Raw genomic sequence first — 22,500 nt, forward strand, 5'->3', positions numbered from 1 at the left:
TTTTGAATTTTTAAAAAAACATCATTTAGTTTGTTTATTAATCCATTTCCCCCATGGAGACTACTGGCTGCTCCCCATAATGTAGGTGATCTCAGGTCTATCTATCCTTGTGAGGTAGTGACAGTGTTGTCATTAGGCCTGTAATTCATCTGACTGTGTGTGTGTGTGTACAGGTTTATATTAAATGTTCTCCAGAAATGTAATATAAACCTGTACACACACACACACACACACACACACACTCAGATGAATCAATCATCTCTTCATCTGCAGCTCAACTGATCATCAAATCAACACACTATTAACACCGATGAAGGCCGTGATCTCGTCCTGCTCCACGCTGACGGACGGCCGCGGGCGACTCGGTGACAGACAGAAGTGCAGAGATGTGAATATGGAGGCTAAAGCGCTGATGTTTGGCAGCTGCGAGGCTCGATCTGCGCTCGCCGTTTTCAGCTTCCTGTCCAACACGCCGCCCACTCAGGACTCTCATACTAGAATAATACCACTTAATCAGAGTGTAACAGGGGACATCTGGAAATTACTCTGATAATCAGGCCAGGGGAAATCAAACTGTAGATGTTTTTTTTCCACGGCTTCTTTTTGGTTACCTTACAGGCCTAATGACAACACTGTCACTACCAATCACTTCAGCCGCGCTCCGCCGTCCATTTGTCAAACGTTATGACAGCTCTAATGGCTTCCACCTGCCGCCCGTCCGCTGGCCGCGTCCCAGCGCGAGTCCAGCCGCACACAAAGGCTCTATTAGCGTCTGACCGCTGTGAGCTCAGTCGAGTGTTAAATTAGCTGCAGCCCTCCATATGAGCGCGGGAGCAGCTCTCCTTACGTACCCGGCCAGCAGGTCCATGGTGGTGGACGTGACGTCGGCGTAGATGACGGTCTGGCCGAGCCGCTGCGTCTGCAGGTGCCGTCGGTACGTCTGCAGGCTGAAGTGCTCAGAGAAGCTCTCGGGTGGCTCGGTGTGAAACGCCCGCTCACCGTCGCCCAGATCGGGCGGCTCGTCTCCGGCCCACAGCACCTTCAGGACACCCGCCGCCGACCGCAGGACGCCAGCCGATCCGTCTGTCTGCCGCCGCAACCAGCGCAGGAAACAGTCCTTCTGCTCCTGTGTGTACACACACACACACACACACACACACACTCATTCTCAGTCCATGGGTTCATGCTCACACTGCTGTGAATAACACATTCAATGATGTCTAACGTTTCTCTTCTGAATGAAGCTCTTTATGATTTTATTCGTATGATAAAACACGCCGACTGCATTCATTATATTTCACCTTTCTAAAAACCAGAAGAGCTCACTGAAACATATCTGTGCAGATGAAAAAAATAAGATACAATAAAAAGATAAATAAAAAAATACAAATCCTGTAATTATAATATATATATATAATTAGATCTGAAATGTGATCAGGACAGATATGAGGAGGCGCTGATGACTCTATTATCAGCTGAAGGAATACAGAGACGCTTAATCAATCCGAACGGCCCGTCGGCGCGTCTCCCATCAGCCCCGCACAATACGCCGTCTCTGGGGAGGCTGAACATCTTAACAAGCCCAGCACAGATACACACAGATCAGCACAATAGATGCCCCACAGCAGTGGGACTGAGGCATTGTGGGAAACGGCAGCCGTGCAAACTTCACAATCATAAAAAGATTCAGTTCCCGGCAACTCGGCATCAGACCACATGACTGACGCCACAGAAAGAGTCTAGAAGAGTTAACCAGAGCAGATCCTGGAAAACTACATGAACCGATCAAACACAGCTGATAATATTTCCTTGAAATGCATTACACACACACACACACACACACACACACACACACACACACACACACACACACACACACACACACACACACACACACACACACACACACACACACACAGCAGTGTCCAAACGTGTGTCCGGCCTGGGAAAATTAACATCTTCAGCCTTTATGCAAACATTATTAAAGATTTAGCAGTCATATTGTGTAGTTGTGCTTGGAGTCGATTGTTTTATTTCTGATAATAACACAATGAAAAACGACAAACTGTGCTACAATTTTTGGCCAGACTGTCACACAAAGAAATTATGAACACATGAAACAACAAAACAGAACCAAAGAAATATTAATAACTGAATATGTTGTAGTCAGTGTTTGCTTTTTCCTGTCAGCCTTTTGTTTTTCTATGCATTTTTTTTTTTTCATGAAATATAGACATGTAGCTTGCCTTTTTTGCCAAATAATTTTGTCATATAAATACCTTAACCAAACTAGTTTTGTTCTTCCCTTATATTTAAAATCATATAAAATATTTTCCTCATATTTTGCTGGTTTAATCAAACTTATAGGATGGTTAAAAACAAATATTCCCTCCAGACATCACTTTTGAACACTACTGTATATATTAATGCTATGCATAATATTTTCTCATTTCTATTGATCATTTTCAGTAAGTCAGGAGAATCACAGACGAAGACTGACACCTAGTGGTCAGAAATCAGCAGTACAGGGATTTGGTGTCATCCATCACAGTTCTGTTCACACAGCTCGACTCTGAACTCTCAGACTCAAACACTTTCAATCATTTTCTAGCTACATTATTAACTGAACGCGTCCATTTAGAGTCATTAAGAAGAAAATATGTCAAATCATTTCTGGGAACACTGAGACACTAAATAATTAAATCTCAAGATGGATAACTAGTCATTCAGTTTGGAGAAGTGTGGGTAAACTACTTCTCCAGCCTTTTCAGTCATGTAAACAAATCACCAGTACAAAATCTACCCCACTTAACACTGGACGTCGGATAGACGTGCAGATCATGTCTATGTTAGGTCCGTCGGTCCATGACCATTTCTGAACATCTATTCGACGTCCAAACTAGGTCCACTATTTGGACGTCCAACCATGACCCAACTTGGACGTCATCTTGACTTTCAACATTTGACCTTTGAACTGGTTAATTTTTTTGGACGTCATTTGGACGTCTATAAAAGGTGCAGGAAATTTACATGATTAATATGCAATATTTGTTTTATAGGGCCTATCAACATGATTAATACATGAAGAGTTCAGATGCAAAAGCCTCTAAGTGTCATCTGAAATTTTCTTCTAGAATGATCATTTTTATCAAGCTTGTATATTTAAGTTCAATAATTTCACTTAAATGGCAATGCAAATGACCTATTAATTGTAATTTAAGTGAAAGTACTTAACTATACAGGCTATATAAGAATGATCATTCTAGAAGAATTTCTAATGGCACTTACAGGCTTTTGCATCTGAACTCTTCACGTACAGATTATTTATAAACAAACACGATTTATTATGTGAATGCCTATTTATTTATTCAGGCCATGTTTTTTTTTTTTTTTACATTTTCCTGCTTTTCTTTAACTGGTTTATTTAAAGTAGCCCAATCAAGTTATTTCTTTATGCATACATGTACTTTTGCATGTATCTGTTTATTTATTTGGAAATGCAATTTGTGGGAAATTATAGTTCAGAAAATAATTTCATGGTAGCATATATTAGGCCTATCCTCCTTATTTCTAATTTAAAAAGAACCAACAGCAGCTAAAGGACAGGCAAGGACAACTCTCTATCAAGGGCTTTGGAATTCAACCAAAGAGACTAAAACCAGTCAACATCACTCTGATTGGCCGAAGCAGCACATCATCATAACCCAAGCAGTAAACGCCACTCTGATTGGCCGAGGCAACACGACAGGCATTTCGCGCGAGTGTTCAACCATTGCAAAATGACAGCACAGCTTTTCAGCCTGCATCGCTGCATTTTTGAAATGGTGATATTGAATTGTGATTTATTTGTATTTTTAAAACTGTAGTGTTGTATATAGTCCATGTTTCCAGAGGGTGGAGGACATGTTTTCTGTGCCAGTTAATTTTCCTGTAGCTTTGTTTGGCTCAACTTCTAGTTTCAACAGGAAATGCATTACACCTTCTGGAAACATGGGACCACAGTTATAGAAGTTATAAAAACAACATAAGTCTAAAATAAGTCTAAATTTGATGTTGAAAAGAAGTCCACATACAACCTCATTTGGACTATAAATAGCCCTTACACGGAGGTCCCACGGACGTCAACATTAGACGTGTGGAAGACGTAGAAAAAAGAAAACAACCTCTTCAATGGACGTCCAAAAATGACATGAAAAATACGTCACTCTGACGTCACATTGCGCAGTGGGTAGTTCAGCTGTCAAACATGAAGTTCAATTTCCTCATGCTTTGTTGACCTCAGAAAGGTGTTTTGATCAATTTGGGATCAAATTATTAAAATATAACGCTAAACTAACAGACATCATGAACAGACTCAGACAAACCTGAAGAACATCAGAAGAACCAAGAGCATGAAAGTCATGATATCCGTGATGTGGAAGAGCTTCATCAAGACATTTTCATGATCCTCATAGTTTTTAAAATGATAAACATCTCACAGAGTGTAATGAGCAGCTGCAGAAGCTTCAGTGAAGTACAGCCGGAGCTGGACAGATGAAGGAACTTTATAATGGTGTGGAAATGTTTATCAGGGTCTCTGCGGCAGGACGGGAGGTCACATGTGTCGGACATCTGGCTTTCTCATGTATGTAAATGTGTGTCAAGCGTTTGCATTTCAGGTCTAGAGGGACGATCAAAAGCGTGATTTATTTTTCTCAGAGCAGTTGAGTGCGAACCCCCCCGATCACAGTCACCAGCCAAGAAACCTTCAGTTCAGAATATCATGGATGATCCAATCGTGACTCACAGGAACACAAGATGTGCTGAGGGTTAGTAGCAACGTTTCATCTAAAGTTGAGAACTTAACTTATGTGGAAAATTAGGCTATGGCATGAAACATTAGTGAATAAAGCAGCGTTTCATCCCATGTGTTCAAGAGAACACAATCGTCACTTCCTGGGAAATTGGTGCAAAATATCAGTAATAAAAAATTAAGTTTCTTCAATCAGGCTCTTTTTCCCTCCATCATAAACGAGTTTCGTCTCAGAGTGTCAGACAAAACACAATAAACGCTGTCATGTGATCTTGATTCGGATGCTGGTGTTTGGGAACACAATCGCTTCTGGAGGAAATTAAACCAAATCATTCTGATGACAGACTTTGACTCTGGTGTTCCAGAACCACCAAACCAACATTTGAGATGCTGCGATGCGATTGGTCCGCTGGTTAGTCCAGTTATCCAATCACAGCCTCTGCTGAGGCACAGTCACATGAGTTTGTTGTTACGCATCGAGCGATTTATTCAGTAAACGTGTTTCCATCTTAGTTTATGCGCATGTCTTCTTACCGTATGAATCAATCCTCCTCAGTTGAAAGCATAAGGGATGAATGAACAGAGCGGTCTTCCACTCTCATTACCCACAACTGACGCTACCTTAAGCAAGACACCTAACGGCTGCCTACTGCTCCGGTATGTTCAGTGTGTGTTTCCATGTTCAGTGTGTTTGTGTGTTCAGTGTGTGAGTGTGTGCTTAGTGTGTGCGCGTGTTCAGTGTTCAATGTGTGCGCGTTCAGTGTGTGCGCGTGTTCAGTGTTCAATGTGTGCGCGTTCAGTGTGTGCGTGTGTTCAGTGAGTGTGCGCGTGTTCAGTGTGCGTGTTCAGTGAGTGTGCGCGTGTTCAGTGTTCAGTGAGTGTGCGCGTGTTCAGTGTGCGTGTTCAGTGTGTGCGCGTGTTCAGTGTTCAATGTGTGCGCGAGTTCAGTGTGTGCGTGTTCAGTGTGTGCGCGTGTTCGGTGTGCGTGTTCAGTGTGTGCGTTCAGTGTTCAGTGTGTGCTCGTTCAGTGTGTGCGTGTTCAGTGTGTGCGCGTGTTCGGTGTGCGTGTTCAGTGTGTGCGCGTGTTCAGTGTTCAATGTGTGCGCGAGTTCAGTGTGTGCGTGTTCAGTGTGAGCGTGTGTTCGGTGTGCATGTTCGTTGTGCGTGTTCAGTTTGTGCTTTCAGTGTGTGCGCGTTCAGTGCATGTTCAGTGTGTGCGTTCAGTGTTCAGTGTGTGCATGCGTGTTCAGTGTGTGCACGCGTTCAGTGCATGTTCAGTGTGCGCGTTCAGCGTTCAGTGCTTGCTTGTTCAGTGTGTGCGTGTTCAGTGTGCGTGTTCAGTGTGTGCATGTTCAGTGTGTGCTCGTTCAGTGTGCGCGTGTTCAGTGTGTGTGTTCAGTGTGTGCGCGTTCAGTGCATGTTCAGTGTGTGCGTTCAGTGTTCAGTGTGTGCGTTCAGTGTTCAGTGTGTGCGCGCGCGTTCAGTGTGCGCGCGCGTTCAGTGTGCGCGCACGCGCGCGTTCAGTGTGCGCGCACGCGCGCGTTCAGTGTGCGCGCGCGTGTTCAGTGTGTGCGTTCAGTGTTCAGTGTGCGTTCAGTGTGTGCGCATGTTCAGTGTGTGCGCGCGCGCGTTCAGTGTGTGCGCGCGCGTGTTCAGTGTGCGTTCAGTGTTCAGAGTGCGCACGCGTTCAGTGTGCGTTCAGTGTGTGCACGTTCAGTGGGTGCGTTCAGTGTGTGCGCATGTTCAGTGTGTGCGTGCGTGTTCAGTGCGCGCGCGTGTTCAGTGCGCGCGCGTGTTCAGTGTGCGCGCGCGTGTGTTCAGTGTGTGCGCGTGGTCAGTGTGTGCGCGTGGTCAGTGTGCGTTCAGTGTGTGCGCATGTTCAGTGTGTGCACGCGTGTTCAGTGTGCGTTCAGTGCGCACGTGTTCAGTGTGCGTTCAGTGTGTGCGCATGTTCAGTGTGCGCATGTTCAGTGTGCGTTCAGTGCGCGCACGCGTGTTCAGGGTGTGCGCGCGCGTGTTCAGTGCGTTCAGTGTGCGCGCGTGTTCAGTGTGTGCGCGTGTTCAGTGTGCGTTCAGTGTGTGCGCATGTTCAGTGTGTGCACGCGTGTTCAGTGTGCGTTCAGTGTTCAGTGCGCACGTGTTCAGTGTGCGTTCAGTGTGTGCGCATGTTCAGTGTGCGCGTGTTCAGTGTGCGTTCAGTGCGCGCGCGTTCAGTGTGCGCGCGCGTGTTCAGTGTGCGCGCGCGTGTTCAGTGTGCGCGCGCGTGTTCAGTGTGTGCGCGTGTGTTCAGTGTGTGCGCGTGTTCAGTGTGTGCGCGTGTTCAGTGTGCGTGTTCAGTGTGTGTGCGTGTTCAGTGTGCGCGTGTTCAGTGTGCGTTCAGTGTTCAGGCACGTGTTCAGTGTGCGTTCAGTGTGTGCGTGTTCAGTGTGCGCGTGTTCAGTGTGCGTTCAGTGTGTGCATGTGCGTTCAGGGTGTGCGTGCGCGTGTTCATGTGTGTGCGTTCAGTGTGTGCGCGTGTTCAGTGCGCGCGTGTTCAGTGTGCGTTCAGTGCGCGCGTGTGTTCAGTGTGTGCGCGTGGTCAGTGTGTGCGCGTGTTCAGTGTGCGTTCAGTGTGTGCGCATGTTCAGTGTGTGCACGCGTGTTCAGTGTGCGTTCAGTGTTCAGTGCGCACGTGTTCAGTGTGCGTTCAGTGTGTGCGCATGTTCAGTGTGCGCGTGTTCAGTGTGCGTTCAGTGCGCGTTCAGTGAGCGCACGGGTGTTCAGGGTGTGCGCGCGCGTGTTCAGTGCGTTCAGTGTGCGCGCGTGTTCAGTGTGTGCGCGTGTTCAGTGTGCGTTCAGTGTGTGCGCATGTTCAGTGTGTGCACGCGTGTTCAGTGTGCGTTCAGTGTTCAGTGCGCACGTGTTCAGTGTGCGTTCAGTGTGTGCGCATGTTCAGTGTGCGCATGTTCAGTGTGCGTTCAGTGTGCGTTCAGTGTGCGTTCAGAGTGTGCGCGCGCGTGTTCAGTGTGCGTTCAGTGTGTGCGTGTTCAGTGTGTGCACGTGTTCAGTGTGCGTGTTCAGTGTGTGTGCGTGTTCAGTGTGCACGTGTTCAGTGAGCGTTCAGTGTTCAGTGTGCACGTGTTCAGTGAGCGTTCAGTGTGTGCGCGTTCAGTGTGCACGTGTTCAGTGTGCGTTCAGTGCAGCGCCGCAGCGTGTTCAGGGTGTGCGCGCGCGTGTTCAGTGCGTTCAGTGTGCGCGTGTGTTCAGTGTGCGCGTGTTCAGTGTGCGTTCAGTGTGTGCGCGTGTTCAGTGTGCGTGCACGTGTTCAGTGTGCGTTCAGTGTGTGCGCGTGTTCAGTGTGTGCGCGTGTTCAGTGTGCGTTCAGTAGTGTGCGCGTGTTCAGTGTGTGTTCAGTGTGTGCGCGTGTTCAGTGTGTGCGCGTGTTCAGTGTGTGCGCGTGTTCAGTGTGTGCGCGTGTTCAGTGTGCGTTCAGTGTGCGCGTGTTCAGTGTGCGTTCAGTGTGCGCGTGTTCAGTGTGTGTTCAGTGTGTGCGCGTGTTCAGTGTGTGCGCGTGTTCAGTGTGTGCGCACGTGTGTTCAGTGTGTGTGTTCAGTGTGTGCGCGTGGTCAGTGTGCGTTCAGTGTGTGCGCGTGTTCAGTGTGTGCGTGTTCAGTGTGCGTTCAGTGTTCAGTGCGCACGTGTTCAGTGTGCGTTCAGTGTGTGCGCATGTTCAGTGTGCGCATGTTCAGTGTGCGTACAGTGTGTGAGTGTGCGCGCACGTGTTCAGTGTGTGCGCGCGCGTGTTCAGTGCGTTCAGTGTGCGCGCGTTCAGTCTTCAGTGTGTGCGCGCGTTCAGTGTTCAGTGTGTGCGCATGTTCAGTGTGTGCACGCGTGTTCAGTGTGCGTTCAGTGTTCAGTGCGCACGTGTTCAGTGTGCGCGCATGTTCAGTGTGCGCGTGTTCAGTGTGCGTTCAGTGCGCGCACGCGTGTTCAGGGTGTGCGCGCGTGTGTTCAGTGGCGTTCAGTGTGTGCGCATGTTCAGTGTGTGCGCGTGTTTAGTGTGCGTTCAGTGTGCTGTTCAGTGTGCGTGTTCAGTGTGTGCGCGCGCGTTCAGTGTGCGCGCGCGTTCAGTGTGCGCGCGTGTTCAGTGTGCGCGTGTTCAGTGTGCGTTCAGTGTGTGCACGTGTTCAGTGTGCGTTCAGTGTGCGCGTGTTCAGTGTGCGTTCAGTGTGCGCACGTGTTCAGTGTGCGTTCAGTGTGTGCGCATGTTCAGTGTGCGCGTGTTCAGTGTGCGTTCAGTGCGCGCACGCGTGTTCAGGGTGTGCGCGCGCGTGTTCAGTGCGTTCAGTGTGCGCGCGTGTTCAGTGTGCGCGTGTTCAGTGTGCGTTCAGTGCGCGCGTGTGTTCAGTGTGTGCGCGTGGTCAGTGTGTGCGCGTGTTCAGTGTGTGCGCGTGTTCAGTGTGTGCGCGTGTTCAGTGTGTGCGCGTGTTCAGTGTGTGTTCAGTGTTCAGTGTGCACGTGTTCAGTGTGCGTTCAGTGTGTGCGCATGTTCAGTGTGCGCGTGTTCAGTGTGCGTTCAGTGTGTGCACGTGTTCAGTGTGTGCGCGTGTTCAGTGTGCGTTCAGTGTGCGCGTGTTCAGTGTGTGCGCGTGTTCAGTGTGCGTGCGTTCAGTGTGTGTTCAGTGTGTGCGCGTGTTCAGTGTGTGCGCGTGTTCAGTGTGTGCGCGTGTTCAGTGTGTGTTCAGTGTGTGCGTGTGTTGAGTGTGTGCGTGTTCAGTGTGTGCGTGTGTTGAGTGTGTGCGTGTTCAGTGTGTGCGTGTTGAGTGTGTGCGTGTTCAGTGTGTGTGCGTTCAGTGTGTGCGTGTTCAGTGTGCGTTCAGTGTGTGCGTGTTCAGTGCGTGTTCAGTGTGTGTGCGTGTTCAGTGTGTGCGCGTGTTCAGTGTGTGCGCGTGTTCAGTGTGTGCGTGTTCAGTGTGTGTGTGTTCAGTGTGTGCGTGTTCAGTGTGTGCGTGTTCAGTGTGTGCGTGTTCAGTGTGTGCTTGTTGAGTGTGTGCGCGTTCAGTGTGTGCGCGCGTTCAGTGTGTGCGCGCGTTCAGTGTGTGCGCGCGTTCAGTGTGTGCGCGTGTTCAGTGTGTGCGCGTGTTCAGTGTGTGCGCGTGTTCAGTGTGTGCGCGTGTTCAGTGTGTGCGCGTGTTCAGTGTGCGTTCAGTGTGTGCGCGTGTTCAGTGTGTGCGCGTGTTCAGTGTGCGTTCAGTGTGTGCACGTGTTCAGTGTGCGTTCAGTGTGTGCGCGTGTTCAGTGTGTGCGTGTTCAGTGTGTGTTCAGTGTGTGCGCGCGTTCAGCCTTCAGTGTGTGCGCGCGTTCAGCCTTCAGTGTGTGCGCGCGTTCAGTGTGTGCGCGTGTTCAGTGTGCGTTCAGTGTGCGCGCGTGTTCAGTGTGCGTGCGCGTGTTCAGTGTGCGTTCAGTGTGTGCGCGTGTTCAGTGTGTGCACGCGTGTTCAGTGTGCGTTCAGTGTTCAGTGCGCACGTGTTCAGTGTGCGTTCAGTGTGTGCGCATGTTCAGTGTGCGCGTGTTCAGTGTGCGTTCAGTGCGCGCACGCGTGTTCAGGGTGTGCGCGTGTTCAGTGCGTTCAGTGTGCGCGCGTGTTCAGTGTGCGTTCAGTGCGCGCGTGTGTTCAGTGTGCGCGCGCGTGTTCAGTGTGCGCGCGCGTGTTCAGTGTGCGCGCGCGTGTTCAGTGTGCGCGCGCGTTCAGTGTGCGCGCGCGTGTTCAGTGTGCGCGCGCGTGTTCAGTGTGCGCGCGCGTGTTCAGTGTGCGCGCGTGTGTTCAGTGTGTGCGCGTGGTCAGTGTGTGCGCGTTCAGTGTGCGTTCAGTGTGTGCACGTGTTCAGTGTGCGTTCAGTGTGCGCGTGTTCAGTGTGCGTTCAGTGTTCAGTGTGCACGTGTTCAGTGAGCGTTCAGTGTGTGCGCGTTCAGTGTGCGTTCAGTGTGTGCACGTGTTCAGTGTGCGTTCAGTGTGCGCGTGTTCAGTGTGCGTTCAGTGTGCGCATGTTCAGTGTGTGCGCGTGTTCAGTGTGCGTTCAGTGTGTGCACGTGTTCAGTGTGCGTGTTCAGTGAGCGTTCAGTGTTCAGTGTGCACGTGTTCAGTGAGCGTTCAGTGTGTGCGCGTTCAGTGTGCGTTCAGTGTGTGCACGTGTTCAGTGTGCGTGTTCAGTGTGTGCGCGTGTTCAGTGTGCGCGCGTGTTCAGTGCGCGCGTGTTCAGTGTGCGTTCAGTGCGCGCGTGTGTTCAGTGTGTGCGCGTGGTCAGTGTGTGCGCGTGTTCAGTGTGCGTTCAGTGTGTGCGCATGTTCAGTGTGTGCACGCGTGTTCAGTGTGCGTTCAGTGTTCAGTGCGCACGTGTTCAGTGTGCGTTCAGTGTGTGCGCATGTTCAGTGTGCGCGTGTTCAGTGTGCGTTCAGTGCGCGCACGCGTGTTCAGGGTGTGCGCGCGCGTGTTCAGTGCGTTCAGTGTGCGCGCGTGTTCAGTGTGTGCGCGTGTTCAGAGTGCGCACGCGTTCAGTGTGCGTTCAGTGTGTGCATGTTCAGTGGGTGCGTTCAGTGCGCACGTGTTCAGTGTGCGTTCAGTGTGTGCGTGTTGAGTGTGTGTGCACGTGTGTTCAGTGTGTGCGTGTTGAGTGTGTGCGTGTCGAGTGTGTGCGTGTCGAGTGTGTGCGTGTCCAGTGTGTGTGCGTTCAGTGTGTGTGCGTTCAGTGTGCGTTCAGTGTGTGCGTGTTCAGTGTGTGTGCGTGTTCAGTGTGTGTGCGTGTTCAGTGTGTGTGCGTGTTCAGTGTGTGTGTGTTCAGTGTGTGTGTGTTCAGTGTGTGTGTGTGTGCGCACGCGTGTTCAGTGTGCGTTCAGTGTGCGCGTGTTCAGTGTGCGTTCAGTGTGCGCACGTGTTCAGTGTGCGTCCAGTGTGTGCGTGTTCAGTGTGCGTTCAGTGTGTGCGCGTGTTCAGTGTGTGCGCGTGTTCAGTGTGTGCGCGTGTTCAGTGTGCGTTCAGTGTGTGCGCATGTTCAGTGTGTGCACGCGTGTTCAGTGTGCGTTCAGTGTTCAGTGCGCACGTGTTCAGTGTGCGTTCAGTGTGTGCGCATGTTCAGTGTGCGCGTGTTCAGTGTGCGTTCAGTGCGCGCACGCGTGTTCAGGGTGTGCGCGCGCGTGTTCAGTGCGTTCAGTGTGCGCGCGTGTTCAGTGTGTGCGCGTGTTCAGTGTGCGTTCAGTGTGTGCGCATGTTCAGTGTGTGCACGCGTGTTCAGTGTGCGTTCAGTGTTCAGTGCGCACGTGTTCAGTGTGCGTTCAGTGTGTGCGCATGTTCAGTGTGCGTTCAGTGCGCGCACGCGTGTTCAGGGTGTGCGCGCGCGTGTTCAGTGCGTTCAGTGTGCGCGCGTGTTCAGTGTGTGCGCGTGTTCAGTGTGCGTTCAGTGTGCGCGCGTGTTCAGTGTGCGTGCGCGTGTTCAGTGTGCGTTCAGTGTGTGCGCATGTTCAGTGTGTGCACGCGTGTTCAGTGTGCGTTCAGTGTTCAGTGCGCACGTGTTCAGTGTGCGTTCAGTGTGTGCGCATGTTCAGTGTGCGCGTGTTCAGTGTGTGCGCGTGTTCAGTGTGAGCACGCGTGTTCAGGGTGCGCGCGTGTTCAGTGCGTTCAGTGTGCGCGCGTGTTCAGTGTGCGTTCAGTGCGCGCGTGTGTTCAGTGTGCGCGCGCGTGTTCAGTGTGCGCGCGCGTGTTCAGTGTGCGCGCGCGTGTTCAGTGTGCGCGCGCGTGTTCAGTGTGCGCGCGCGTGTTCAGTGTGTGCGCGTGTTCAGTGTGTGCGCGTGTTCAGTGTGCGCGCGCGTGTTCAGTGTGCGCGCGCGTGTTCAGTGTGCGCGCGCGTGTTCAGTGTGCGCGCGCGTGTTCAGTGTGCGCGCGCGTGTTCAGTGTGCGCGCGCGTGTGTTCAGTGTGTGCGCGTGGTCAGTGTGTGCGCGTGGTCAGTGTGCGTTCAGTGTGTGCGCATGTTCAGTGTGTGCACGCGTGTTCAGTGTGCGTTCAGTGTTCAGTGCGCACGTGTTCAGTGTGCGTTCAGTGTGTGCGCATGTTCAGTGTGCGCATGTTCAGTGTGCGTTCAGTGCGCGCACGCGTGTTCAGTGTGCGTCCAGTGTGCGCGCGCGTGTTCAGTGCGTTCAGTGTGCGCGCGTGTTCAGTGTGTGCGCGTGTTCAGTGTGCGTTCAGTGTGTGTGCGTGTTCAGTGTGCGTCCAGTGTGTGCGTGTTCAGTGTGCGTCCAGTGTGTGCACGTGTTCAGTGTGCGTTCAGTGTGTGCACGTGTTCAGTGTGCGTTCAGTGTGCGCGTGTTCAGTGTGCGTTCAGTGTGCGCACGTGTTCAGTGTGCGTCCAGTGTGTGCGTGTTCAGTGCGTGTTCAGTGTGCGCGCGTGTTCAGTGTGCGCGTGTTCAGTGTGCGTTCAGTGCGCGCGTGTGTTCAGTGTGTGCGCGTGTTCAGTGTGCGTTCAGTGTGTGCGCATGTTCAGTGTGTGCACGCGTGTTCAGTGTGCGTTCAGTGTTCAGTGCGCACGTGTTCAGTGTGCGTTCAGTGTGTGCGCATGTTCAGTGTGCGCGTGTTCAGTGTGCGTTCAGTGCGCGCACGCGTGTTCAGGGTGTGCGCGCGCGTGTTCAGTGCGTTCAGTGTGCGCGCGTGTTCAGTGTGTGCGCGTGTTCAGTGTGCGCGCGCGTTCAGTGTGCGTTCAGTGTGTGCATGTTCAGTGGGTGCGTTCAGTGCGCTCGTGTTCAGTGTGCGTTCAGTGTGTGCGTGTTGAGTGTGTGTGCACGTGTGTTCAGTGTGTGCGTGTTGAGTGTGTGCGTGTCGAGTGTGTGCGTGTCGAGTGTGTGCGTGTCCAGTGTGTGTGCGTTCAGTGTGTGTGCGTTCAGTGTGCGTTCAGTGTGTGCGTGTTCAGTGTGTGCGTGTGTTCAGTGTGTGTGCGTGTTGAGTGTGTGCGTGTTCAGTGTGCGTCCAGTGTGTGCGTGTTCAGTGTGCGTCCAGTGTGTGCGTGTTCAGTGTGCGTCCAGTGTGTGCGTGTTGAGTGTGTGCGCGTGTTCAGTGTGCGTTCAGTGTGTGCACGTGTTCAGTGTGCGTGTTCAGTGTGCGTTCAGTGCGCGCGTGTGTTCAGTGTGTGCGCGTGGTCAGTGTGTGCGCGTGTTCAGTGTGCGTTCAGTGTGTGCGTGTTGAGTGTGTGCGCGTGTTGAGTGTGCGTTCAGTGTGTGCACGTGTTCAGTGTGCGTGTTCAGTGTGTGTGCGTGTTCAGTGTGCACGTGTTCAGTGAGCGTTCAGTGTTCAGTGTGCACGTGTTCAGTGAGCGTTCAGTGTGTGCGCGTTCAGTGTGCACGTGTTCAGTGTGCGTTCAGTGTGTGCGCACGCGTGTTCAGGGTGTGCGCGCGCGTGTTCAGTGCGTTCAGTGTGCGCGCGTGTTCAGTGTGTGCGCGTGTTCAGTGTGCGTTCAGTGTGTGCGCATGTTCAGTGTGTGCACGCGTGTTCAGTGTGCGTTCAGTGTTCAGTGCGCACGTGTTCAGTGTGCGTTCAGTGTGTGCGCATGTTCAGTGTGCGCATGTTCAGTGTGCGTTCAGTGCGCGCACGCGTGTTCAGGGTGTGCGCGCGCGTGTTCAGTGCGTTCAGTGTGCGCGCGTGTTCAGTGTGTGCGCGTGTTCAGTGTGCGTTCAGTGTGTGCGCATGTTCAGTGTGTGCACGCGTGTTCAGTGTGCGTTCAGTGTTCAGTGCGCACGTGTTCAGTGTGCGTTCAGTGTGTGCGCATGTTCAGTGTGCGCGTGTTCAGTGTGCGTTCAGTGCGCGCACGCGTGTTCAGGGTGTGCGCGCGCGTGTTCAGTGCGTTCAGTGTGCGCGCGTGTTCAGTGAGCGCGCGTTCAGTGTGCGTTCAGTGTGTGCATGTGCGTTCAGTGTGCGTGCGCGTGTTCAGTGTGCGTTCAGTGTGTGCGCGTGTTCAGTGTGCGTGCGTTCAGTGTGTGCGCGTGTTCAGTGTGTGCGCGTGTTCAGTGTGTGCCGCGTGTTCAGTGTGCGTTCAGTGTTCAGTGCGCACGTGTTCAGTGTGCGTTCAGTGTGTGCGCATGTTCAGTGTGCGCGTGTTCAGTGTGCGTTCAGTGCGCGCACGCGTGTTCAGGGTGTGCGCGTGTTCAGTGCGCGCGCGTGTTCAGTGTGCGCGCGCGCGTGTTCAGTGTGCGCGCGCGCGTGTTCAGTGTGCGCGCGCGCGTGTTCAGTGTGCGCGCGCGCGTGTTCAGTGTGCGCGCGCGTGTTCAGTGTGCGCGCGCGTGTTCAGTGTGCGCGCGCGTGTTCAGTGTGCGCGCGCGTGTTCAGTGTGCGCGCGCGTGTTCAGTGTGCGCGCGCGTGTTCAGTGTGTGCGTGTGTGTGCGTGTTCAGTGTGTGCGCGTGTTCAGTGTGTGCGTTCGTGTTCAGTGTGTGCGCGTGTTCAGTGTGTGCGCGTGTTCAGTGTGCGTTCAGTGTGTGCGCGTGTTCAGTGTGTGCGCGTGGTCAGTGTGCGTTCAGTGTGTGCGCATGTTCAGTGTGTGCACGCGTGTTCAGTGTGCGTTCAGTGTTCAGTGCGCACGTGTTCAGTGTGCGTTCAGTGTGTGCGCATGTTCAGTGTGCGCATGTTCAGTGTGCGTTCAGTGCGCGCACGCGTGTTCAGTGTGCGCGCGCGTGTTCAGTGTGCGCGCGCGTGTTCAGTGTGCGCGCGCGTGTTCAGTGTGCGCGCGCGTGTTCAGTGTGCGCGCGCGTGTTCAGTGTGCGCGCGCGTGGTCAGTGTGCGCGCGCGTGGTCAGTGTGCGCGCGCGTGGTCAGTGTGTGCGCGTGGTCAGTGTGCGTTCAGTGTGTGCGCGTGGTCAGTGTGTGCGCGTGGTCAGTGTGCGTTCAGTGTGTGCGCATGTTCAGTGTGTGCACGCGTGTTCAGTGTGCGTTCAGTGTTCAGTGCGCACGTGTTCAGTGTGTGCGCGTGTTCAGTGTGTGCGCGTGTTCAGTGTGCGTTCAGTGTGCGTTCAGTGTGCGCACGTGTTCAGTGTGCGTTCAGTGTGTGCGCGTGTTCAGTGTGTGTTCAGTGTGTGCGCGTGTTCAGTGTGTGCGCGTGTTCAGTGCACACACAGTGTGTGCGCCTGCGCTGTGTGGGCACGCGTGTTGTGTGGGGGTTCAGGTTTGAGTGCGCTCGTGTTCAGTGTGCGTTCAGTGTGTGCGCATGTTCAGTGTGCGCGTGTTCAGTGTGCGCGTGTTCAGTGTGCGTTCAGTGCGCGTGTTCAGGGTGTGCGCGCGTGTGTTCAGTGCGTTCAGTGTGTGCGCATGTTCAGTGTGCGCGTGTTCAGTGTGCGTTCAGTGCGCGCGTGTGTTCAGTGTGTGTGTGTTCAGTGTGTGTGTGTGTGCGCACGCGTGTTCAGGGTGTGCGTGCGCGTGTTCAGTGCGTTCAGTGTGCGCGCGTGTTCAGTGTGCGTTCAGTGCGCGCGTGTGTTCAGTGTGTGCGCGTGGTCAGTGTGTGCGCGTGTTCAGTGTGCGTTCAGTGTTCAGTGTGCGTCCAGTGTGTGCGTGTTCAGTGTGCGTTCAGTGTGTGCGCATGTTCAGTGTGCGCGTGTTCAGTGTGCGTTCAGTGCGCGCACGCGTGTTCAGGGTGTGCGCGCGCGTGTTCAGTGCGTTCAGTGTGCACGTGTGTTCAGTGTGTACGCGTGTTCAGTGTGTACGTTCAGTGTGTTCAGTGTGTGCATGTTCAGTGTGTGCGTTCAGTCTTCAGTGTGTGTTCAGTGTGTGCGTGTTCAGTGTGTGCGTTCAGTCTTCAGTGTGTGCGTGTGTTGAGTGTGTGCGTGTTCAGTGTGTGCGTGTGTTGAGTGTGTGCGTTGTGCGTCCAGTGTGTGCGTGTTCAGTGTGCGTCCAGTGTGTGCGTGTTCAGTGTGCGTCCAGTGTGTGCGTGTTCAGTGTGCGTCCAGTGTGTGCGTGTTCAGTGTGCGTCCAGTGTGTGCGTGTTCAGTGTGCGTTCAGTGTGTGCGTGTTCAGTGTGCGTCCAGTGTGTGCGTGTTCAGTGTGCGTCCAGTGTGTGCGTGTTCAGTGAGTGTGTGTGCGCGTGTTCAGTGTGCGTCCAGTGTGTGCGTGTTCAGTGTGCGTCCAGTGTGTGCGTGTTCAGTGTGCGCGCGCGTTCAGTGTGCGCGCGCGTTCAGTGTGCGCGCGCGTTCAGTTAAAAAAATAAGTGCCATCCAGCATTTTTTATGTGATATCCCTAAACTCACATAACAGCAGATGGAGGGAAAGAGCTAGAGTGTTTCAGAGCCGTGACTGACATGACCAATATTTGATGAAGTTTGCATCATTGATTCAGTTTATTAGTGTGAATCAGTCTGTAGCGTATGAAGCGTGATAAAGCGACCGTCACCTGGTGTGTGGAGAGCAGGTAGATCGGGCTGGGTGGCGGCACCTCGCTCAGCTCACAGCTCAGACCCAGAGATGTCAAGATCTCCGTCAGAACCTCATAGCGCCGAGCGTTGCTCATCTTCAGCTCGGAGAAGCCGGCGGAGCCGTGAGCATCGTGGGCGTCCGGAGCCGTTTCCAAACGCACCTGAACAAGAGGAGAAGAATACAGGAATACATTTTACATTTGAACAGTAAACCACTGTTGTGCAGCATTTTATTTGCCAAAAAAAGTTTAATTTTGCTTTATATCTTAATTTGATTACCACCATTTTTGATATTATATTATGATTTCATTCTTATGTAGCAAAATTAAAACTGAAAAAAATAAAACATTTCATAGGGCCCCATTATTGTTTAATAAATTAAGTTGTTAAAGCTTTATGAATTCAATTAATTATACATGCTTTTTAATTACTTACATTTAATTTAACCAATTAATTGAAAAAAGTATGAAAAAAAAAATTGTGAAGAAGTAGGGGAGAGCGGGGTAAGTTGTCATGCTTTTCACACGGTCTAACATTTACTGGGCACCATACATCACAACAGTATAAATGTCAAACCAAATGAAAGAAGGAAGTCTTGGGCACACATGTTGTATTCATTACATTTTCATATCTTATCTCATTATGGAGTTGTAGACTGTTGAATAGAGAATGTGCGCTTGTGACAATTTGCCCCATTGGCGGGTAAATTATCACACTAGATTATCTAAAAATAAGAACACAACTGCTTAATTATTATTATTGATTCTAGTTTTTAAATTCAAACCAGAACTGGAAATATAAACAATCATGCCTAGAGAATTTGGAAAAACAATTATAATAATCCAAACACACTAAGTGGCAAAACTTTAAACTCAAACTTTCTCTGGATTGCACGTAGATCCATGATAACTGAGTGGAATACTGCAGAGAACTCGCTTAACATGTTGAACCTCTTTTTTGAGCATGTTCTATGCGTTCAGTTGTACTGGGGCAAGTTGTCACATGTGAGTCATTGAGACAACTGTGTGCTAATGTTGGCTAAATCTTAAGGTTCACTCAACATAGCACGTCAGCTACAGTATCAAAAGACACGTCATTGGCTCCTGTTGTACAAAATAATAATTTTTAACATTTATACCTAACAAACATTTAAAGTACAAATTTTTTACTTTTTAAGCCAAAAAATAAGATAATTGTGCTTACCTCAGATTAGAGCGATCTTGACCACATGTGACCAGGAAGTGGCTATTTGATTTTTGAGATAGAGCCTCTAGTTTTGGAGTTCTGAAGAGTGTGACAACTTACCCCGCTCTCCCCTAACAGCGATTCCCCAGCGGGTTACCTGACACAGAACGGCCTCTCCGCTGTCGGCTCCGTGAGTCACGCGCACGATGGCCATGTCCCGCTCTTCCTGCGCACAGATCTCGCCCCACAGCTCCACCTCACCGCCGCCGCCGTCGTCGTCCCGCTCGTACACGCGTCCGCTGGCCACGACACTCAGCTGCAGCTCCGCGCTGTCGGCCTTGGTGAAGCTCAGCCTGCAGATCCGGTCTTTCTGAAGGTCTCGGGGCCGCAGCACCAGTCCGGCGGGACACAGCGTGGACGACAGACCCAACACCTTCCCGCCCTGGCTCAGGTAGGACAGGAAGCGCAGCTGCAGCTGCGGCGTGAGCGTCTGGTCGGTGGCGAGCACCAGCAGCCGCGTGTTCTCCGGCCAGGGATCGCTCAGCGCCGTCTGCGGCCGCAGCGGGTAGATGGTGTAGCGCTCCGTGTCCACGCACTCGGCCAGGAGCGAGCGGATCCGCTGGTACTGCTGCTCGCAGCCGCCCGTGAACACCAGCACGTTGGGCGGCTTCCCGCCGGCGTTCGGCCTCACGCTCTCCTCGCCGTCATCCGCACCGGCGCTGTCGTCCGGGAGGTCCGGGATGTTCTCCGCGGAGGCGAACTTGACCGAGAGGATGGTGCTGTTCTCCAGCTCCAGACACTCGTGGCAGCTGGACAGATGCAGGTGGTGTCCGTCCATGTGCTTGTGTTCAGACGGGAGCTCCGGCTCCTCCTGCGACGCTCGGCGCTCCAGACGCAGGCTGCTCTTTCGGGACAGCGGCGGCTCCGTCGGCTCGCTCAGACGTTTGGCCTCGAGTCTCCGTCTGCCGTCCGACCGCTGCTTCTCCAACAGCTGCTTGAGCGCAGATTCTCTGAGCAACACGGCTGGGAGAGAGAGAGAAAAACACGCCGTTAATCCGCACACCTGCGTGATGATGACGCTGGCTGTGACCAAACTTACAAACTATCTTCTCAGGTATGAGCCCATTTTCCATATGAAGACGATCTTCCATAAAAGCCACACCGAGCCGGCTGAAGTTTTCCAAACTGGCCTCGGCGACGGCCCGGTACGGCTGCCCTGGACTGTACGCCAATGGGAGACAGTAATCGGACCAGTTCAGCACCTGAAACACAGACAGTTACGCAAGTATGGATCCGACACGTCCAAGTTTTGTTCTCATCTGATAGTGTCAAACGCATAATATTAATGAATATTAAGTGTCATTTAAAGCCCAACAGAATCGAGACGAACACAAGATCCATCATGTGACAGAACTGGAGGAACCAGACTCAGTTCTCTGGCCAAATCAACAACGACCGAAAACAATAACAACAATTATAGTCATCTGTGCAAGTAGAAGTTATTAATGTTTATGACTGAGACTCAACGAAAGACATGGATGTACTGGACGTACTACATCTGTCATGTTGTCAGTGTCACATGACGTACAGCATCATCTTCACTGGATTTACAGTAAGCAGTAGGACGTGTGTGTTCTTTTCACCTACTGTATATTTTTCAGCCTCTGAGGAGGATCTGAACCTACTGTCTGATTGGCTCTGAGTGGAGACGCGTGACCCTTCTGTCTGGACGAGGCCTCGATGATGAAGGCCACACTCTCTAACCGCTGACCACAAACCAGCGAAGAGCCCAGCAGGGTCCACTTACTGAGGTCATCACAGGCCTGCAGAGGACACACACACACACACACACACACACACACACACACACACACACACACACATCAGTGTTCATTCATTCTGACCTTTATTGCAGATTCGACTTTGTTTCACAATTGATGAATGTTGAAACACATTGAACTGATCTGAATAATGACACTATCGTCTTTTAAGAGCTGCTTTTCAGCTTAATTCGTCTCATATTTGATGAAGTTTGCATCATTAATCCTGTTATTTTTCTGTTTATCACTGTGAAACTCTCTGTACTGTAGAAATAAAGCTGAAGCGGTTCACCGATTGATTGATTGATTCTCACACACACACACACACACACACACACACACACACACAGGTGTCGGCTCACCTCCGGCTCGGTGATGTAAATGCCCTTGTTTCCGAGCTTCAGGAACAGCGCGTCGTCGCTCGAGCTCTGCGGGGATCGGAAGCGTTGCTCGCGGCTCAGCTCGCGGAAGCTGAAGCTCCTCCGGCCGCCGCTCAGCCGGTGTAACGCGCTGCGGATCACTGCCGTGTAATATCGCTGGAATCGCACCCACAGGTAGATGTAGCACAGCGTGATCAGCATCTTCAGCACATGATCCTCAGCGCTGTCATCTTCCCTGTTGTGGAGCTGAGACTCCGCCTCTTCCCGTTCCGTCACACACACGAAACAAACATCTCTAATCAATCAATCTTCCAGCTGTTCAAACTCTTCAGCTCGTGTCTGTCGGATGTCTGTGAAAGTTCGTGACTGTCATTGTTCAGATGAACATCACACAGGAGCGCTTCCGGAGCAGCAGCACACCTGCCACCTGTTACTCTTCTCAGCGCTGATGAAATGGACCAATCACAGTCGCTCTGGGTGAATTCGGCTGTCGGAAGCGGACCTGGAGGAAGACGCGTGTCGGTCACTGAACATTGACATATGCGGCATATTTCTTGGATAACAGAAAATATGTTATGTATTGAATCTTAGTAATTGATTAAAATGACAAAAAGAAAAAAAATCGCATGCAGAGATTATCTTCTGTTTTTAACCCTCTTCTGCACACATGGGAAAAAATATTCCACATTTTTTGGTTAATTTGGGAACATTTTATTGATTAAAAAAATATAAAATAATAATAACAATAAAGAAAATTCTCATCAAAATCAAAAACTTTTTTTTTTTTTTCAAGAAATCATTAAGTAAAAAGGGAAAAAGACTTGAAAGACATTGATATACTGAAGCTGATCCATGCGTTGGTCTGTATCTGGATCATGTCATGTCATATAATGACTTCATGTAATAAGATTTCTCTCCGTACGAAACTTCAAAAAGCACTTCTTCTCTGCTTCACATCACTTTGGGTGTTTCTGCACACTCAGGAACCTGCACCTTCCCTTCTTAAAACCAATTATGGCCAATGTGAGGTAACTGCCCAAAACATCCTCGAAATCCTTATCGCACAGCGCTGCCCTGAGGCAACAGAAAGAAAAACTGAATTTCTGAACATGCAAAATAAAATAAATTCATCAAACCTGCCAAAAGGCTTCTCTACACCTTCACACACACAAACACACTTTTTATGGACAGTTCATGTCGTTTTAAATAAGATTACTAAAGCAAATAATCTCGCCTTCTCCTCACACCACGTGTCAGAGCAGGATGGTTCTGATGTTTCTCCCACACCTCTCTGGACTGCTCTTTGGTACTTTCTCAACCTTTCTAATTGGTTGTAATCATTTAAAAAAAATGTACAAAACATAGGGCTGAAGAAAACTTTCCGTTGCATGAGGTTGATTTTTGGGTGAACTATCGCTTTAAAGAAGCACTTCAACGTAAATTAATATTGTTAGAAAAAGAGTTTAAGCATTAAAGACAAGTTAACTAACGTTAAATGTCACACTTTTCGTTATTGTATTCTAAGGATGTGAAGCACAGAACTGCAGTCGTGTTTATTACTCAGACGACACTGTTCGCAGTCCACACCTTAATGTTATCACATTTATGTTATTTATGATTCTATATAATTGGTTATGAAGTAAAAGCTCACCTGAAGAGAAACGCGCTGCTCGTGCTCGAGTCCCTGTGCGCGCGCTGCGCGTGTTTGTCTTGCTTCAGCGGAAATCAAATTTTAAATATTAAAATGTAAAAATATTGAGTTAATCAGTGCTCACAAAAACTACTTCACTGTAGTTCATCGCATATGGAAGATACAGAATAATATAAGACCGGTTTTTCATACTACGATATAGACCATTATAAAACTTAAAATAAATAGGCCTGTAACAATCTTATGATTTTTCATGTAAA

At 50.9% G+C, this 22,500-nt stretch overlaps 1 protein-coding gene across 2 annotated transcripts in view; it reads right to left on the reverse strand.

Moving 5' to 3' along the window:
• hlcs (holocarboxylase synthetase (biotin-(proprionyl-CoA-carboxylase (ATP-hydrolysing)) ligase)) overlaps positions 1–21,107 on the reverse strand; it is a 35,206-nt gene extending 14,099 nt beyond the window's left edge. Inside the window, exons 1-6 of one of the 2 annotated variants that reach the window (XM_067397247.1) lie at positions 20,572–21,107; positions 20,075–20,212; positions 19,489–19,651; positions 18,547–19,412; positions 17,183–17,365; positions 852–1,126 (exon numbers count right to left, since the gene is read on the reverse strand). In XM_067397247.1, coding sequence (XP_067253348.1) covers positions 852–1,126; positions 17,183–17,365; positions 18,547–19,412; positions 19,489–19,651; positions 20,075–20,212; positions 20,572–20,790 — 1,844 coding nt within the window. In that variant the 5' untranslated portion in view covers positions 20,791–21,107. Of the gene's footprint in view, positions 1–851; positions 1,127–17,182; positions 17,366–18,546; positions 19,413–19,488; positions 19,652–20,036; positions 20,213–20,571 lie in introns of those variants that run through there. The other variant, XM_067397249.1, reaches the window with a different exon arrangement.
• Between the last annotated feature and the right edge of the window lie 1,393 nt (positions 21,108–22,500).

The sequence above is a fragment of the Chanodichthys erythropterus genome, chromosome 10 (genome assembly GCF_024489055.1).
Source record: "Chanodichthys erythropterus isolate Z2021 chromosome 10, ASM2448905v1, whole genome shotgun sequence".
In the NCBI taxonomy this organism is placed as follows: domain Eukaryota; kingdom Metazoa; phylum Chordata; class Actinopteri; order Cypriniformes; family Xenocyprididae; genus Chanodichthys; species Chanodichthys erythropterus.